This window comes from Poecilia formosa, unplaced genomic scaffold (genome assembly GCF_000485575.1).
Source record: "Poecilia formosa unplaced genomic scaffold, Poecilia_formosa-5.1.2 Scaffold83, whole genome shotgun sequence".
NCBI classification, from domain to species: Eukaryota; Metazoa; Chordata; class Actinopteri; order Cyprinodontiformes; family Poeciliidae; genus Poecilia; species Poecilia formosa.
In genome coordinates this window covers 128799-149526 of record NW_006800022.1, presented here as the reverse complement: position 1 = coordinate 149526, position 20728 = coordinate 128799, and the positions used below count along the sequence as shown (strand labels likewise).

The window sequence follows — 20728 nt, the reverse complement described above, 5'->3', positions numbered from 1 at the left end:
TATATATATATATATAAGCTTTTAATATAAAATGAGTTGAAAATTTAAAAGAATAATTTTGGCATTTTTTAAATTATTTCCAATCTTTTGCTAAGTGTAAAATATATCACTAACGATTTAAGTGTCTCAAGGAGAGAAGAGAATCACCTTAAACTGTCAACAATGCAAAGACAATAAACCCAACAACGAGCTTTACAAACACACTGTACATTGAAAAGTGTGAAATCCAGCTGATATGATTGTTGAAATACTGTGTTGAAAAAAAAGAGCAAGTTTCCTTGTTATATAAAGAACAATCCATCATGTGAAAATGTGTTTAGTTGCTTTGGAAAACAGTTTGAAATTTGAGTTTCAGCTTGAGATTTTAATGTACATTGGGAGGCTAGTGTTTCCAGCTGGGGGTGTGGAGTCAAAGAGGTGTGGGCTTTTTATTAGGGAAGAAGAAAGTAATAAGTTATGGAATCAGAAGTGTGGGATCAGGCAAGTATGAATCATTCCAGACACCAAAAAATTAGATAACTTGGTCTCAAAGGAACCGCTGTAAGCCTGAATAATCTTGTTAGGATTATTCTTAAATGTCTTCAGGACATTCAGCAGCTACTATCACAAAGTGAACAATTGTTTGGTTTTTCAAGATGTACTGTCCTGGTGAGAAGATTAGCTTAAACAGCAACTTTTGCTGATGCAATTAAACAAGAGTGAACAGATTTGAATTTATTTAGATTTTTTTTGTATTTGTATGTGTCTCATAGACCACACTCTGCAGCCATCAATGTACTTCTGGAATAACACCAGCTGCATATCTTCCCCTTGTCTTGTTGGCAGAAATATAGTTCATTCAAAAAGATTTAATTTCTGGTGCAGACATGGCTTTTGAGTATAAAGATTCAATAAGGTTGAGGTCGGGGCCATGTTGCGTTATTATTAACAAAAATACTTTTGACGTTTGTTTGAGATGGTTGTTCTGCTGGTTCACCCAGCTCTATTCAGTTTCCAACATTTGACTCTATCTGTCTAGACAGATTCTAGGAACAAAATAAACAGGTTAGGATGTTAAAAAATCCAGGAATGACTGAGGCTGAGCTGGAAGTTGTTTGAATACCAGTATACCTCACTATAGCGACGCTACTTTTACACCAACATGTACTAAGAGGATCCAGACCAAAAAAATATGCTCCGACATGTTCATCAACCCTGACTTGACAAAACTACAGCTGTTTGGCCACAATAATAAGTATTATGGGAGTCAAGGTGAGGCTTACAAACTAAACCACACTAGCAACTGTAAAGCAGGGTGGAGGCAACATCATGCTTTGGGACTAGTAAGCTAGCAAGTAAAGTTACATTGAAATTCTTCCGTTTCACCTTCAAACATGGTATCTGCCTGTTTCAGCAAGTCAAATTTAAGAATTTTAAGACCCTTTTAATGCCATCTTGAATGAAATTTAAGACTGAAGCAGGGTTTCCCCCAGTGTTTTATAAGCCTGGCGGGCCACCAGGCTTATCATTGCTTATGTATTTAAGTTTTTTAAAAATGTTTGCATTTTTAAGACTTTATATTTGGTGTTCAGGTATTAATCTTCCAATCTTCCAATAACTTGACATAATTATCAAGTGATATTTTCAAATGTCCTGTCAACTAAAAAACACGAGGGGCCGCTGGATGAATGACATCATCCAACCACCACGCTTAGCAAGTTTTCTGGTAGAAACCTTGCCGAAGAAGCTATAAATACAGGAATGGCTGGGGGAACTTATTGCATTACAATCAAGCACAGGAAAATATCTGAACCCGGCTTTGTGCCTATTACAGTAGCAAAAAGATAGCTAGCTAGCAAGCTAGCTAGGGTATATTAGCAGCTAACTGTCCATAGCCTCAATCACCTCGAGTCACAGATGTTTGTGTGAAACTCAAACATTTGCCTGACAGAAAAGTCCAGCGGAAAAAAAAATACATTAAATAATCCTGCCACCTGAAATTAACGTATTTAAGGTCAATTTACATTTTAGAAGACATTTAAAACAATTTAAGGCCTTAATTTTTGACACAGGAGTTTAAAACCTTTCAAGACTTTTTTAAAGATGTCAAATCAACATCTAGACCAGATACATCAAACTCTAGTCTTTGAGGGTTGGTGTCCAAATGGTTGAACGAACTCTTGAGCGTCTAATCAAGATCTACAGTCCTGCAAATGACCTAATTATACAAATATACAACTCCCCATAAGTATGTGGTATTCCTCCCATTATGAGTGTGTGTAAACTTTCCATGAAGACGTGTTGTGGTAACTCTGAAAGCTGCAGCGCCTTAAAGAAGGCAGGATGCAAACTGGATTAAAACCCTCTCACCTCTCAACATCTTTATAAATCACCACAAGTGGCTCCTGATGAAAACATCCAGAGTGTTGGGAACCCGGGCAAAGTGCATAACGCGTGAAGTATTTGAAAACTGAGCGTCTCGGAGCTGGGAAGGTGAGTAGCGACTGTCCCGCTGAGCCCGAGCTGGAGCTTGATTGGTTCTGATTAGTGAATAAATCAAACAGGTATCAAATCAAGCTGAGCCAATTGCCTCCTACTCGCACCTTGATTAGGTTCATGCACCCAAACGTGCTCCCCAGTCGAGAAACCCTCTCCCTCACATACGCACACACACACACAAACAGGAGTCCACTGTGTAATTGGCAAACTCTCCCTGCCTTTACCCAAGCCAGCTGTAATTAGTGTGCCAGCAACAATGCTTGTTTGTCAAAAAAAACAAAAAAAAAACGCACATCTACACGCACGCAACACTCATCCCGTCCTCCATTATGCCTCAGCTAACACTCTTTGATACACCCACACACACATGGACACACACAGATACTATTCAGGCTTTCCGCAGCGCCTGGGGCAGTTAGTATTTACAAATCGGCTCGTTTCTCTGTGAAATCTAACACCGCGCTTCTTGGTTTTCTGACACTATGTTGGGAACTGATTCATCTCGCCATTTACACAGAGTTAAAATGTCTACCAACAAGAATGTGGCTTGTTAAATCATTCCTAACTGATTTGTTCGTGGGGCAGACGGGGTTCTCGTTCCCTTGATACGGTTCATGGATTTATCGGAGCTCGAGCAGCCGGCCCTTAGTTAGCGAACGGACACCATTTAAAATGATGGAAGGAGGACACCAATGAACATTTTTGACCATTTTTGAGAGAAATGGATCTTACAGGAAGTGCTAAAGATTCATTTAGATTGATCTGGTTGCTAGGAGATGTAGCTCGTTTGTGAAAAGAGGCAACGGCTTACATGAGTACCACATTTTGTCACTTTACTTCAATATTACTTGGATTTTACGTGATAGAGCAACACATACTACATAACTTCTGCAGAGTGTGGTGGCCATTGTTTAGCGACTTTCAACACTAAACACTAAAGTGGCCCTAAAGACTAAACACCTTCTGCTTTGTGTGGCAGAGAGCTGGAAGGAAGATGAGGGAAAAAACCACCGAAAAATAATTTTAAAAATTTATCTAAAATATTTTCAAACATTTTTAATCATGAAATGTAATCTGTTTTTCAATAAGTATTATAAAATAAAAGTTAAAATGAGTTTTTGAAATGCTATGTATATAAGGCTGCTTTGCTAGCTCAAGATAGCATAGGCAGCATAGGTAGCAAGCTTGAAATGAACAAGTTTCTGACAAAAAAAAAACACTGAAGGACCGTCAAGCAGCCTTTCTGTGGCATGACACTGCTGTAAAACAAACCCTAAGAACTCATAGCCAATTAAAATAAGCAGGTAGGAGGCAGCAGTTATGCTAAACAACTGCTTAGCATAAATGTTTAGCATTTATATGAATATGCTAAAATTTATATGCATAAATAGTGAAAAAGTGAGGAAAAACATTCTAAAAGTTGATGTTTCTTTAAATATATTGTAGGAAAATTTGTGGGTTTGCAAAAGGTAGTTCCAATCTAGAAGATAATACTCTTTGTGGACGGGGACATCCAGTGTAAAATAAGTCTGGTGGGCTGCCAGGCTTATTATATCCTTTTGTAGCTCTGACTGTATGTTGCTGCAGTCTCAAATGTTTTGAAACCTCCAATAAATTTTCCTCCTGGACTGGGCTTTGTGTAGTTCTGACTAGCTACACAACAACTCTGAACTGTTTTCCCTACTGCATGATTCTGCCACTGCCGTGCTTTACTCTAGGGATGGCATGCAGAATTTTGAGGACTTCACAGAAAAGCTGGATTTATACTAAATAAATTCATATTCACTAATAAACTGACTTCTGAATGCAACAGTTAAATTAGATTTTACTTTGGTGTAGCATTTTAAGAGTTTAAGAGAATTTTTTCACCAAAGTACATTGAATTTAGTGGTTTTAAATGTATAAAATGTAGCAAAGCTAAGTATTTGTGTTAGGATCTGACCTGTTGGTGCTGGAGTGGGGACGCTGGTTGGCGGCCAGCTGCTGCAGGCCCAGGGTCGGGCTGTGGAAGAGAAAGCCACTGCGCCGCAGCAACTTCTGCTTCATGGCTGCCAGGCTGCTCCACTCCTGAACGAATCTCAGCACCTGCAGGGGAGGGGAGAGAGTCGCGACAACTCACTTTACGCTCAGTTTCAATTTGAAGCTGCAGGAGCCTTCATCTTCATCGCAAATTGATGCCTCGGACGTCGGGAGCTTTTTCTAAAAGCAAAACATTTTCTCATTTTTGAAGCTGCTCCTCGAGCTCAAAACAAACAATTCAAACTGAGACCGTTTTCCAGACAGCCGAACAAAACTCATCAAAGCAAAGGAGAGATGTGTATACTTTTAGCCAAGCAGAGCATTCAAAGAAAATCCAGTGAAAATGAAGCAAATAGGACTCTGGTCACCAAACGTTAATGGGCAATTCACCAACATATATTACACTTGAGAAGTGTTTATCTTCATGAATGATGCACACTGTCAAAATATGACATTTTTGAGCTATTTGGGTAAAAATGTTCATAAAAAAATCGACTAATTTAAAAGCAGGCCGGTTTGAAAATAAAATGGCACTAAAGACACATCATCTGCATCTTTTAACAAGATAACTCCACTTTGAATCACTACATTTCAATTCAGAAAAATTCATCTCCTTACTGATACTTATGAGCAGTTTTAAATGATTAATAGATTCAGCAGGAAAGAACTGTTCTGTTTTTTCAGCCAAATTTCCCCAGTTCTGCTCAAGTCCTGCCTAGAGAGTATAACTGAAATATTAGACATTCAAATGGAGTTTTTAATAGGAATTTATTTCATGCTTGTATTTTTTTCTTTAATTACAGTGGCTGCAGCAGAACTCACTGCTTCCCTGTCCAAGGCGCATCACCGCCCACATTAAACTGTTTGCCTGGTATTGATTGGGAGGGACAATCGGAGGGTAACGGGGCATAAATGATGGGTCAGAGGATGGATGCAACTCACGCCTGGGTTTTACAAAGCAACATAAACAACGCGACAGGTGGGACGTCTGTCAGCAGCTCTGATAGCGCTGCGGCAGATTCCAGGATTTAATACGCGCGGGGTCGTTTGAGGCGATGATCCGTCTCCTTTAACGACTCTCATAAAACCGTACTTTCTCTTTTTGCTGTTCTCCCTGGCTATAAGGAAGACGCCTCCTCCACCCCTCTGTTCCTAAACACCAGCATCACCGTCCTGCTCAGGGCTCCTGCACATTTTTTGTCAGAATTTGGAGTTTTTCTTTCCCCCAAAATCAAATCTCCAGAGGTGTTAGAGGCTGTTTTAGGTCTTATTAACTGAAAATGTTTCTCATGTGATCGGGATTTAAATATGGAGGTAAGCAAAGAACACAGACTGGGGAGGGAAGAAAAACAGATGGATGGATGAAAAATGATGAACTGATGGACTGATGGACGGATGGATGAATGGATGGATGGATGGATGGATGGATGGATGGAAAACACGGACGGATGGATGGATGAATGGATGGATGGACGGACGGACGGACGGATGAATGGATGGATGGAAGGATGGACGGACGGACGGACGGATGGATGGATGGATGGAAGGATGGACGGACGGACGGACGGATGGATGGAAGGAAAACACAGACGGATGGACGGACGGACGGACGGACGGACGGATGGATGGAAGGATGGATGGGTGGAAGGAAAACACGGACGGATAATAAAACACAAACAGATGTTTGATGGAAGGATAGATGAAGGTCTGATGGATAAATGGCAGAATGGATGAACTGATGAACTGATGGACTGACGGACAGATTCTGTTTTCCTTTTCCAACCTTTCCAGATCTGGGACCTGCCTAAATCAGACTTCAGGTAATCCTGTCCGTTTAAGAATCGGACGCCCTTCAGGCCCTGGAGAGAGAGAGAGAGCCCACAGTCCATCCATCTGTCAGGCTTTCAACTCTCTGATCGGAGGTATTATTAGTTTCACTCGGCGGTCACATGCATATATCGGGCAGGTTTAATAAGCCCCCTCTCTGCCTTGCGTCTCTTCTTTATTTAGTCAGTGGAATTAAGAAGAGATCTCCGAAGGATGCCATATGAACTAAATTATCTCTGAAATTTTGGGAATTTCTAAAGCAGCCTGTGATAAAACCAACTTTCAACTCCAATCTGGAGTCGTCGCAGAATCTGATTTCGTCAAAGTTCAATTGAAGAACAACGACAAGTTTTACTCTAAAGATTAGCTCTAGTTTAACTTGCTTTTAAATTATTTTCCACTGCAATGACAAATTAAGGAGGTCCATCTCTCTGGTGTGAGCACTGCAGCCCACACACACGGCCATGATCTTCAAAGAAAAGAGACAACACACACACACACACACTCAATCTCTGTGCCTGGCGGGAAGGGCAGACCTGTATTCGATTTTCCCGGCGCTGGCTGAAGGCCTCGGGCAGGTCGTCCCAGTTGGTTAGCTTGATGTCCAGAGGGATGAAGCTCAAGTTCAACGGCGCTCCGTCCTAAATGACAAGGAGACAGAGACATTGGCGGGAGCGTGAAGAATGGTTGGCCACCAGAGAGTGGGTACTAATATTAGTCCTAAACATCGTAAAACCATATAATATCCAGGGATGCACTGCTGTGTCCCGTCTCAGGTGCCTCACAATCATTCACAGGTTTTGGTTTGCTTATCCGCTCTCAAGAACGAAAACAAAAGACCTTATGAAAACACTGATTGAAATAATTAAGAGTGCTACTTCCCATCTTGAAACAACTCCTAATCCAACATTGGTAGAAACCCCCGTCTACAAATCAACAACAAAGCACGACCAAGGTTTCCCCCAGAAAACTTGCTAAGCCCGGTGGTTGGGCGGTAGGGCAGTGATTCATCCAGCGGCCCGTCGTGTTTTTCAGTTAAAAAAAGTTTAAAGTTGACAGGAAATTTGAAAATATCACTTGATAATCGTGTTATTGAAAAACTGGACAATTAATACCTGAACACCAACAATAAAGTCTTAAAAAATGCAAACATTTTAAAAAGACTTAAGTAAATAAGCAATGCTTAGCCTGGTGGAAGCACAAGTAAAGTCTGGTGGCCCGCCAGGCTTATAATACACTGGGAGAAACCCTGTATGACTTTAAATCTCAAAACATAACCCTTGTGCACACAAGTGGGCATTTCAAATGAACAATGACTTGAACAATTTGAACACATCTATCAATACTAAAATATGCAAATAAGTCAACTGTAAAAATGTACTCAAATAAATCAATAGATATGACTAAAAGTAGGTACAAGAAAAAGACAGTTATTCAGTACTCCAACTGAAAAACCCAAATTGTCACTCCGTAATTAGAAACCCAATATCCTGAGTTGCAGAGTTCACATGCAATTAGTTTCATTATGTACCCTGTCTCAGTTTGCACTAAAACTTTGGGTATCTTTAGCTAAGCAATCAGATTTCTAATTACTAACTCACAAAACTTGAATCCAATTACATTCAAGTTCTCTAATCTGGCCACACTTTATTCTTTATTGGTTTCCATGGTGATTCCTGTGGTAACCAAGCAGCTCGTTAGTGATCTCAGTTGTTTTCTCTCTTTTTTTTATGACGCACGTTTGAAGATGGTGCTTCTTCTGTGACACTTTGCATGCATTAGCATCAATAATCAAGAATGGGCAGAAAAACATGCATATACCAGTAAGACTGTACCTTCCTGTAATTATAGGTAATCACACTGCAGCGGTCTGGTGGTAACAGTATAATCATTGGGGGAAAAAAAAATAACCCAAGTAAAAAACATTTTCCCAGTTATTACGGTTTCATTAGCTCTAACTACAGTCAATTTGAAGCCTGGGAAGCCACTTACCCTCAGAATTAACTCCAATCAACCAATAGCCACTGTGCCACACACTGGGCTCATTTTACAATGGGCGGGGGAAGGCTGACCACTGAAATGCCACATTGTGGAGCCACTTCAGGGCCGCAGATGAGGGCCGGAGAAGAAACGAAAAAGGATAAAGTCTAAAGGTTAATACCTGCCAACCGCCGACACAGGGATTTGGAGATGTATATCAACATTAGGAAGTCTTTCCTGAGCTGCGGCGGTCTGCTCAGAGCCCCGTGTGTTTATTTGGATTATGGGAAAATAAATATCATGGAGAGTCAGGGGAACAGTGCAGCTGGTTGTGCTGTAACAGCATGGAGCAGGATTAGAGCGAGATGTTGGAGGAAAAAGAGCGTCTCTATCTTCACTAACAAGCAAAGAAGGAGCAAACAGTTTTAGACATTTACCCGCTCTTCATCACTGTCTTTCATTAGAGTATCCCCAACTTTATTATCTACATACTTTAAGTCAAGGTTAACTGTGTAACAAACCAGTTCACAGTTAGAAAACTACGGAAAGTCACAAAGTCTCCAAAACAACGGATTGTTTCAGAGCGATGCTCGGAAAAAGACTTTTCTGTCCAACAATCAAAAACGTGAACAAATTCCTCCAGGATTTTAACTAGAACCACATGCTTTGGTCAAATGAGATTAAATCTGAGCGTTTTGGAAACGAGCGCTCCAGGTGCAACAAGAAAAAGCATTTGGGTTTCATGTTACTAATAAATGGGAACTGAAAAGTACTTGGCATCATGTCAAGACATTTAAAATAAAATCGGAAGGGTCTTTGAGCACCAAAATGATTTAAAACAACTAAAAAACAGACAAGTTAGATACAGAATCCAACATTTAGCAAAACTATTAAAAATCTGTGGACTGAGGAAAAACAAGCGAGCCTGGGATTTTTTTACACAAAAAGTTTTTTCTTTCGTTGGCATTTTACTAGCTGAATTGGAACTTATGTACTAGTATGTATTTTTTTTTTCTTTAATTTTGACTTGTGTATGGGAAAGTTTAAAAAAAATGACCAAAAACATTAAATAAACCTGAAGATAATTGACTGAATCTTTTCTATCTGAATGTGTTAAAACAGCCTAGTCAAAGTCCAGACCTAAAACCAAATGAGTATCTTTGGAAAGGCTTGAAAATTGCTGCTCACAGATACAAAAATGTCTAATTTTTCATTTTCTACTTCACAGTTACACTCTACTTTGTCTAAAAAAAAAAAAAAACACTAAAACACATCAAAGTTTAAAATAATTCACAGAGAATGGGTCGTTTTTCATCCTAAAGACGTAAAACAAATGGCAACAGTTACCGTTTCACCAGTGGAAAATGGACATAAAACACTTAATCCACCCGATATTTTTCCTCCAAGCCCGTCTGACAAATCTTCATCTGATTTTGTACTCAACAATGCCCCGGAGTGAATTAGACGCCTGGCCCGGGATTATCCCAATGTGACAGCTTTGCAGCCAAAATTCCACTAGTTTATCATTTAAACGACAACGGGGGACATTTATCTCAATGGCTTATCGCCTCCGTCCCGAATACATGACACTTGTCTATTGCCGCCGGAGAAATGTTCCTCAGTTCGGCGCTTTGGTCCGCTCTATTTAAAACCCTCCCGTCTCTTATCTGCTTGAGCGGGGAAGGAGCTCGAGCCCTCATGAATGAAACAAAAGGCCGTTAAGTATCACAACGCGATCAATGCCGAGGTCTGTTGGCAAGTGTCACTCGGATAGGGTGCCAAGAATGCACAGGACTGCAATTAGAGTCACGCTTGGGTAAAACTGCGGCTTGTATTAATCTGATGGGTGGAGGGAGGCAGCAGAAGGTTCAATTATGAGAACATTTGACTTGATGACCAAATGAAAGCCAAAACGTCTGCAGATGATCGCTGCACTTAGCTGCTTCTTCAAGGTAAGCAGCAAAAGCTTTGCTAAGGACTTCTTACTCAGCAGTTTTAAAAGGAGATCGTCAGAGGGCATAGACAAGTTATCACTGGAAAATGTAAGAGTCTAAAGTTTCTTCAATATGGACTTAATTTAACTATAATCTAGTCTTTTTCAGGGGTTAAAATGAACTAAATCTAGGTTTCCCCCAGAAAACTTACTAAGCCCGGTGTTTGGGTGCTAGGGCGGTCATTCATCCAGCGGCCCGTCGTGTTTTTCAGTTAAAAAATGTTTAAAGTTGACAGGAAATTTGAAGATAACACCTGACTATCATGTGTTATTGAAAGATTGGAAGATTAACACCTGAACACAAACTATGAAGTTTTAAAAAATGCAAACATTTTAAAAAGACTTAAGTAAATAAGCAATGCTTAGCCTGGTGGGGGCACAAGTAAAGCCTGGTGGCCCGCCAAGCTTATAACACTGGAGGAAACCCTGTAAATAGCTTTTAATGATTTATATTTGACTGGGTGTCATTTGATAGCTTTAAAACCACCTACAACAGCAATCATATGATCTGACTTTCTTCTACATAACCACTTTAGGCTGTCAACTTGCTACAAATGAATTTTCTGACTCTACTAAGGATCCTTGGAGTTTGAAGTCACTTCTTTATGCGCGTCTTTTTAAAAATGGATTCAAAGTCCTGTTGATGACCAATCTTATCCTGTTTTCTGGTGGACACAGATGCTCCTCAAAATCAAGAATCATTGTCACAATTTATTTTGGTCTTGTTGTTCCAGAAATATTGTGGTTTCCTGAGATGCAAATCAGCAAACCTACAATACCATGAAGAAGTATTTGCCTTACATGTCAATCTAAACTTTTCTCTGTTTAATTCCAAGATTGAACCAATAGTGTTCCCTGCTGCTCTCATGTTTGATTGTTTTCCAAGAAGTTACACTTTAATCTCATCAATCCAGTGAAGACTTTCCCAAAAGTCTTGTCCAATGTGAGTGAAGTCAGCTGTGGTTTTTGCCTTGAAACCTTCTATTAGGTGCCATTGCTGCCTGGTGTTAACATTACAGTTGAACTCTGACCTTACGCCAGAGTGTTTTAGATGTGCTTGACTTGCAGTAAGTTAATGCTTATAAATAGTGATTATACCCTTGGGTCCTTAATGCCAAAATAATTTAGTTCAAGATACCATTGGCTGTTTACAGCTCAGGTAATACGTGTTAAGCAGACAAAATCCCACATTCAAAACTGCTGGGCTGCTTCTTTTACTTTTTAAAAAATGGTGAATAAAATCCCCGATGAAGGCATTCTGTGAGTACTGTCAGAAACAATATTTTTAAGAAGCAGCAGCAAAGTTCTTCTTTACTCCTCACTAAATCTCACCAATAATCCTCTCCTACTTCCTCGACTTGTATTTAGCTGAAGAATATGAATGGATTTAGAAATGCATTTGCTTTATCTTTTACCACACAGGCTGAATAAATCTCCATATAAAGAAAAACATGTAAAATGGCTTACACAGCCTCCTGTTGGTGTGAGTGTGTTAAGCATGAAGGCCATTACACTTTGTTACATTGTACCAACACCTAATTGTATGTTTTTGTCTCATTGTAAGCGCATTAAAGCTTTTATCATGGTAGTAAATGCAAAACCTCTTTGAATTATGATTAACAAAGAGAAATAAATCAAACCCAAATGAGGTATATTATGAAAAATATCACTTTGTGATTTGCAAAATAATTCACACTTTGTTTATAAAATAAAAATAGTTTTTCCCTCAATTCTTAAAATAAAGGATTTTGTCAGAGGAAAGCTGCAGAACAATACAGCCAAATTCACCTTATTTGGTTTCTTATCATATTTATTAAATGCGACAAAAGTAATTTGTACCAATCTAAGTTCTTTAAAATGTACAAAAATGAGAAATCTGTATAATGCGTCAATTTCTTTTAGCCGATTAATTGATTAATCACTAAAATAATCGTTAGTTGCAGGCCTAGTTATCTTTAATAAAAACCTCCTGAAGATAAGGAGGAACATTCGATGTTTTCTTTCGGATTCAACACTACCATCCTTAAAGAACAAAATGTTATTCCAACTGTACTGTAATAAATAGCGAAAAAGAAAATCAGAATGTGTCAAAATTAAAACCAGCAGGCGAGACCTTTTCTTCTCCCAACTTCAGCTCTAAATCTTGTTTTCGCCGCTCCTCTGAAGTAAGAAGCCAGAACATATTTGCTGTTGATTTTTTTTATTTGTTATGAACAAAATCGCTTCACCGAGACCTCAGGAAATCATGTCAAACTATATATATATAAAAAAACGGATAGGATTTCTCTTTCAAACTTGGACTTCCTCAGCATTGCCTGAAGCTGTGCTCTCACCTCTGACCTGCTGGCTAATTGGAAGGAGGGGAAAAAACTGCAGGTGCTTTGTTGCTATTAGCAGCTCGTAAAGCTGTGATGATTTTAATGAAACGTTCCTCAAACGATGAAGAAAAAAAGAATTTAATAATCTCCCGACTGATTTGTTTAAACTTGAAAAGAATAAGCATGATTCTCCCTCCACCGTTTTTCACACTAGAGATGAGGATAAGCAGCTGCACCTTGGAGTAGAGGTAAATCCGGTCGGTGTACCGGCTGGCGCAGAACTTCAGGCCCGGGTAGACGAGCTGGTCGGCGGCGGCGTCACCTTCATCATTGCCTTCATCGCCACCATTAGCATCGGCAGCAGAAGATGAGCACGACACCGCTCTGCAATCTGCAGGGAGACAAGAGGAGCTGACTAATATCTCACTGAGCATATATTATTGGTTCATTATTGGCTTTTCTGGCTTTATTGGTACTCTGTTTGCTCCTTTGGCAACGCTCTGAACAGCAGAGGCATTAAACCGCAGCAGCTTTTAGCATTTATTACACACAAGACAATATTGGGAAAATATAACGTCTGGATTCAGGAAGTTTGGAGGAATGACTATGTATTTATGCTTATTGCTCGCAAACGTTTATGAGAGAATCTGGAACAAAATGTTGAGGTTATTCCCCCTGATACTCCTGCCTGAACCAAAATCAAATTCTTGATATTAGCAATGGATGGAGCCATGAACAACATGTTGATGGCTGAAGTCCTTCTCCAAAAGTAGTCAAAGATCATCTAATAAATTATATTTTAAGCAGAATCATCAATGAAAAACTGAATGAAATAGTTTTGTTTGTTGCAGATAAAATAACATCTTTCATATGTAACTGATTAAACAACTAAATGTCTGGTTAAAGGTTTTACAGCGCTTCAATATTCACTTTTTAATTAAAACTAAATTAGGCTAAAATGATTTAATGCATTTCAGTGATACTTCAGAATAAAATGTGAAAGGAGATTTGGTACCAATCAACTCTCAAGAACCAATTCAGTTATATTTCCCAAAATAACCATGTTATATTTTAGTTTACAGTGAATTTTCTTAAGATTTTTTCTAACATGGGTTGGTTTCTCACCTGAGATTAATTAATTTGGCCAAACAGTTCAAGTGTTAATACAAAGATGATAAATCAAAATTTTGCCTACAAGGATAGTTTGATATATAAATTGAAAATGTGAAGATTAAACTATAAGGAAAATAAGTATTTTTAAATTAAAATGACAGCTCTGAATATTTTTTTTCCACAGTTTACCCTAAACCCTCTTCCGATTGGTTGATCAGACCATGTGATGACTCCTGCTCCAGTCAATTAGAACTCTTTTATGTTTTATAGGACAAGAATTCATCTTTCAAAGTAGTTTAAAGATTACAAGACTGGTAGATTATCATTATGCTTTTAAAGGCAGCACATTTTTACTGGCCAAATTAGAGTTTATAAAAGCAAATAGAGATTCTTTAAAGAACACTTTGTGAACTGTACATCATTTGTAAAACCAAAAACCCTGAAGAAATGCAGATTTTAGTGAAAATGTTTGGCAATTTAACCAGACCGAGTTTAAAGACGAAGAGCTCTTCAATGAGAATGTGAAGAACAAAAAGCAGAGAAATTAAAAACCCAAAAAATATGATGAGTAGAGACAAAATAAAAGCCTGATGTGGGAAATCTAAATCGAAAAACAACCACAATATTCGACAGATAAAAAGATTTTATTAAATGTATCATTAGCTACGATGAGTCATATTTTTTTTTTATTTTATTGATAGCCTGCTGCCTAACACCTAATCACATCATAAATCCAGACCTGACTTCTTTCATCGAACTCACTAAAGCAAAAACAACCAGCGTAACGCCAGCATCTTCCGACGGGGAAGCTCAAATTTATTTTTCACAACTTCACCCAAGGATTTCACAGAGCAAACGTCTGGAAACACGGCGAGAGAGCGAAGAAGAGAGTGATAAAATGACAGGCCTGGCTGGAGAGAAACAGAGAAAGAGAAGAGAGTGAGCAGGTCATTAATGTCAGCTGTGTAGCTCGCTCATGCTGCCAGCATCTAGCAAGAAAAGGTCAGGCGGTGGAAATGAGACTGCCACTGTTCGACCACGCTTCATTTAGACAATGACCTATAACACTCTGATAATACTTGCCTTAAATCACTCTGCGTGGCTAGTGCTCGGCTGTGTCGGTGTGTGTGTTCCCTGAGAATGTGTGTGTGTTAATGGGGATAAAATACTGACACAGCTTGATGTGTGTGACAAGCGACATCCACTGGAAAAAGAAGCTGGCATCTACATAGAGCGGATCACTTATGGTTATTAGACACAACTCTGGTACCAGACAGGAAATGTGAGGAGAAACTTAGGAGATGAAGGCGCTAAATGAAACAAAGGCTCCTATGCGTTTTGTTGCCCACAAAGGATTTAAAGTTAATTAAATACTTTTATTGCTGCATGTTTGCTGCCATAATAAAGATACAGGAAATATTCCCAGACCCTGCAAACATATATTCTTAGTCAGCTTCTTAATGCAAGTGATAAGTCCCTCTAGTTAAATAAACGTCCAAATGAACTCATAAAACTAACAACATATATTTTAGGCTGGCAGTAAACGCTCTTCAAAGCTTTCTAGATATCTACAGTGGAATATGGAGAAGCTTTGACCTCTAAAATAAACCCTGCAACTATCAGGGATGGCAGTGGAGAGTTCATGATTTGGGCTCACTATGCTGCAGAGCGATATATAAAACTATTGGAAACCGTTTTGGGTTTATTTCAAATATAATGGAGACAAAGACTTTAAAAAAGGGTAACAAAGAAAAAAGGGAGAGATGTTTCAAGGGATAGAGGGAGAAAAGAGCAGAGGAGAGAAAAAAGGATAGCAAGAATACAAAAACACCCAAGAAACATATTTCTAAACCTGCAGAAAGAGAGAAAACCAAGAAACTGAAAACTGAAAAGCACACACTACTAATTCATACAAAATATAAGACTATTTTCTTATTTACTTATTCATTTTATTATCATTGGAGCCTTGCAATGAAATTTCGCTCAAATGTCAACAAAGTCTGTCTATGTCTAAATATTTGGTGGCAGCCACACTCCAGGACAGAGTGCATCTGCAAACAGCTGTATGTAATAATGTAACACATTGTTTCAGTAGCAGCTTTTCTTTATAAGAAAACCTTTGAAAAGTTGAGAATCCCAGTCATCAAGCATGGAAGTGGAGGGTTCATAGTTTGATGCCACAGGACTGAAGCAACTAAAGTCTTTCTAAGAGATGGAGTTTGTCCCAAAATGGCTTATAGATGAGGCAAAACTTCAACCGAGGTGATAATCACCTCAGGCGTAGATGACAAGCTCTAGTGAGTTAGAACATTTACTGAATAACTTTATACATAATTTTATCTGAAAATGTAGAATTTCATCAGATCAATCACTGACATTTGAAGGTCTGTTTGAAGAGACATTAGCAAGTTTCAGTAAATTAAGCAAAACATTTCTACAGAACAAACTCAAACGTTTGAGTCGTATATGTTGGTTTTCAGAGTACATATATTTGATGAGCTTTTTTGTGCATCTACACTCACAAGTCCTCTCCATACTTTTCCCTGCCTTAAGCAAGAAAGAAAGAAAAAAGTGCTTCAATTTTATGTTTGCAGTCGTCCTTACTGCACTTTCCCTCCATCTGGCACAAACTGTTCTTATCTCAGCCTGAATTCAGCTGCAGTGGGGCTGAAAATACCAAGATAACAAGACGAAGGCATTTTTTTTTTTCCTTTTTTCTTTTTTTGCAGAGCAACAAACCTGGAACCAAAACGTTTTTAGGACACCAGCAGTCTCTCATCCATCCTTCTGGCCTGCTACATCTGTAATGAAACCCAGCAGCTCTGCAATGTGCCCCCCAGTATATTTGCTGTAAGCAGTTTTTTTTTTTGTTTTACCCCCCTCCTTTTTTGCAGTGGCGGAATGCACCAGCTGCATTAAGTGGGCCATTTATTCGAAGGGGGCAATTCATCTTACAAAGCCGTCTTATTAGACTGTCACTTACACAGTATGAACGGTGCCTTCAAAACACCCCGAGGGATTTATCTGTTATTTTACTGCGAGAGAAAGAAAACAACGCCTAATTGGACTGAGTCATCTCATCTTCTTGCAGCAGTGGAACAAAAAGGGGGGGAAGAAAAGGAAAAAAAAATCTAACCGCGCTCCTCGAGAATGAGCGACGTTTGAGCTGACGAACAAACGGGTATCCGTGTTTTAAATGTTCCCACAGCATGCAGATAGAGCGACAGACAGAGAGAGAGAGAGAGAGAGAGAGAGAGATAGCCGGAGAGGTGGAGGTGGAGGAGGAGTGATTGCCTGTCTGTGCTGTGCGGAAAGTAATCTCAGAGCAATCAAGAGGCGGGGGCGGCCGACAGCTCCTCGCTTCTGAAAACCACAGGCAGGTAGAGAAAAATCATTAGGCACCGCTCCTGACCCCATAGGTCACTTTTATTGGACAACCACTGTGTTTTGTATTAGACCCCCGCTGGTGGAGACAGACCGCCAAAGTCATGTAACTAATAAACCGACGACAGGACGAACATGTAGATGCCTCTTCTTCTTCTTCTTCATATTAAACACCGTCGTGCGTTCTGGGTGTTTTCAGAGGAATTCAGAAGGGAATGCGATGAGCTGTCTGTGTCCTCTTGTAATCCCTGACTCACTCAGCGACGCTGAGATCAGAGCTCTGAGGATACCATCTGTTGCGCCAGTCCTCGCTTCTTTCTCCGAAGATGCTACTTAACGACTCCAGGCTGAAACTTTTCGCAGACAGATATTAGTCGTCACTGAGGGGACGGGGGGAAAAAAAGTGCGCGTCTAAAGGGCACGTGGGGGTGCGGGGTTCGGATCTCCTGCAGCGCCTCTTTAGTGCTGCCATTTCTGATCGACAGTGAAGCTTTTATCTCTCCCCTAGAGTCAAGTCTGAATAGAGGCGATTTTCTTTCTTTTTCTATTTTTTTTTTTTTTTTCAAAAGAAAGCGGCTTTCACTCACCTTTAGGTTTTTTTTCCCTTTTTTTTTCTGCCTGAGTGTAGTGCTGAAGCCTCTGCGGGGGGAAAGCAGCGGTGGGATTCAATCGTTGAGCGTCGGGGGGGCACAGGTAGCCACAGAGACGGGAAATTAACCACTCGACAGTCTGAGCGCTAATAGATGCCAAACTGCGCGCGATTCAAGAACGGAAATCTGTCAAGGTGTTGCACACTGATCTCATAATGTTAGAGGGTAATCGGGGTTGATAGCTTGCATGTTAAAACCAAAATCACTTGTGCTTCAGTCGCTTTTATGCCAAGTCTTTAGCAAAAGAAGAAGAAAGAAAAGGAGTTCAGTCACAGTTCCTTGTGAAAATACTCACAGGCCCTAACTTTTTTAACCTTCTACAACCATAAACATCAATGTTTATGGTTTACGTGATTTGTCATTTCTTTTAACAGATAAAAATCTCAAAAGTGACTCAACCAGCAAACAGCTGTGAGTCCTTTTCTCTCTCAGCTTTACTCATCTACAGACGTTTGTCCAAGTAGCATCTAGGAACAGCAGTTCAAATGCGCAAGATTTCTGCAAGTTTCACCAACTCATATTTAACAGCTTAATGAAATTCAAGACCTGCATCTCATCAGAAACGTGCAAAAGAAAACTGTATATTAAGCTTTTTTGCGCAGAACGAATGTAACGTCGTACAGGTTGTCAATGGAAGTGAGCAGGTCTTGTTTTGTCAAGTCAACAAAAGAAGACAAAACTAACTTAAAAGTAACTATTAAGAAGAAGTAAAGACTTCATTTAAGTAAAGATAGATGCAAAAAAGCTAGCAAGGGTACATGAGCAGCTACTTAGCATTAGCTTCAACCACCTTGAGTCACATGGAGATGATTTTCAGAGGCTCAAACAAAAAATCATTCACCTTATCCTTTCTTAGGTAACTTCCTTTCACCTTTTCTCTGCCTCTCCAGCTTTTCCTCACTCCTGAGAGCGGCACAGCGCACAGTAGGCAGCTTTTCAGACTTACAGCGTCTTTCAAATTAAACACATTTTTTAACGTTTCATGATATTTAAATTAATTTCAAACTCTGAAATTAAAGTCTCACTTTATAATAAACCCTGCCCCAGTCGGTATCCTCAGACAGATTTTCCTTCAAGGTTGTCCAGTTTTTAGCTGTAATAAATCCCAGTAAAACACATCGCAGTTGGAGACACAATGTGAAAGCTGTTCCAACTAAGACATCCCAAAACAGTCTGCATGCTTTCAAAGTCAACACCCAGGTCGCAGGCTTTTCTTAGACTCTGCTTGTCTGGCAGTTTTTTTTTAAAGGTCTTCATATTGCAGACGCTGTAATTAGGGTCTTTGTAATTAGTGCAATTTATTGCTTTGTGTATCCCACTGAGACATAAGCAGTCAAACTCAGAGGTCTTAATTTGCAATATTACACGCTGTGTAATTGGGAATTTGTTTCCTTTACGTCCCTCTGAGACGCGCAGACGGGCACATGTAGAAACCTGAGTGGACTGGGAAGCCAGGTTGTGTTTCAGGGATGAGCAGGTGCAACACAGGAGCTTGAGTGGCTTTTATGTAATTAGCCCTCACTCCACTTTATTAAAAAAAATAGGCAGCTAATCACCAGCTCCTCGACCTGCCGGACAGGGACCGGACGTGAAACCTGGTGTGTGCTGTAATTTGGCGGCAGCCTCAGAAATGGGTTCCATCTTCAACTCGACGCGACAAGGAAATAAGAATAATAATGCCAAGCCCCATATGGGATGAGATATAGTTCCTTATTGGTTGGCGTGATGATATTAAACAGCAGTATATGTGCAGGTGACAGTGTGGCACCAGCCAATTTCCCTAGATATGAGAAGGCAAGAGATTGCAGGTGGGATTTACCCCGTGTGTGGTCAGGGGAGAGGCGGCCGCCGCTGCCAGCCATGTTGTCGCCTCCCTCCCTCGCTGACTGTTTGCCTTTGGGCCATCGCTTATCCTCTTCTTCTTCTGCTTCTTCCAGCGTCTGTTTGACTTTCATAGGCTCTGGTTCGCTTCCGGTGCTGGAAAGGACGACGCACTCTTGGCCAGCGGAGGCTTGAGGAGGCCCTGGTGACTCTGGGCCGGCAGGGAAAGAAAGCAAAGATGGAAATTACTCCGAGTTTAATTGCTTTTACAAAAGACACACGAGTAGAGTTGGCTGATTAGCCCCATAAAACCGGAAAGAACGAACACCTGCCACCCTCCTTTCACCGACTCTTGCTTCAAACCGCCAATACCATTTGCTGAGCGAGCGGATTATGCTCTCGTCCCATTGTTTTACTAATTGCTCAACAGTGTCATGTGCAATCAAACTGAAACAAGGATAATTGTGGGCGATTGCTGCATCTGTACGTGGCTGCGGCTGAGGGCAGACAGCTGATAGTGGCTCAACGCCAGCGGTAGATCAGACTGTAAGTAGCAGCTTACTGCACCGTACAGACACACACACACTGATAACTCTTCCTCAACGTTTCCTCCTGCCACTCAGCATTTATACATTATGTGCAGCTATTGCAGCTATTAGCTTTGTGTTCTCTCTTTATAGCTCTTTGTTTTGGAAAGTGCACCCTGGCTCAGCACTGCTGTGCTTAGCTGCATCTCATACATTAACAGATCTACTGCTGCCATTAAATTTGACTTTGATTTTCTTTGAAATAGAAAAGTAACCCTGATTCGGTCGCTCAGTGTTTAGCTGGGTCTCCTTCCTGGACGGAGACACTGACAGGAAGTTATTACAACTAAAAACCAGAGATCAGGCCTGAAGTCTGGGTGTAGAGATGAACTCTGACCTGAACCTTTAGAACCACATGAAGACAGTTACAAAGTCGGGCTTCTATCACCTGAAGAACATTTCCAGGATTAGAGGACTGATGTCTCAGCATTAGAGAAACTCATCCATGCGTTTATCTTTTGTCGCATCGATTACTGCAACAGGTCTGCCTAAAAACCCAATCAGATCCAGAACGTTGCTGCTGGCATTCTGACTAAAACCAGGAAGTTAGAGTACATC

General features: G+C 40.1%; 1 protein-coding gene across 5 annotated transcripts in view; it reads right to left on the bottom strand.

Annotated features, from left to right (window-relative positions):
- The window catches only part of zranb3 (zinc finger, RAN-binding domain containing 3), a 99726-nt gene that overhangs the window by 28707 nt on the left and 50291 nt on the right, over positions 1 to 20728 (bottom strand). For all 5 annotated transcript variants that reach the window (XM_016673831.1, XM_007557051.2, XM_016673829.1 and 2 more), the window contains exons 14-17: positions 19582 to 19794; positions 12852 to 13006; positions 6861 to 6965; positions 4421 to 4563 (exon numbers count right to left, since the gene is read on the bottom strand). In XM_016673831.1, the coding sequence (XP_016529317.1) occupies positions 4421 to 4563; positions 6861 to 6965; positions 12852 to 13006; positions 19582 to 19794 (616 nt within the window). The remainder of the gene's footprint in view (positions 1 to 4420; positions 4564 to 6860; positions 6966 to 12851; positions 13007 to 19581; positions 19795 to 20728) is intronic.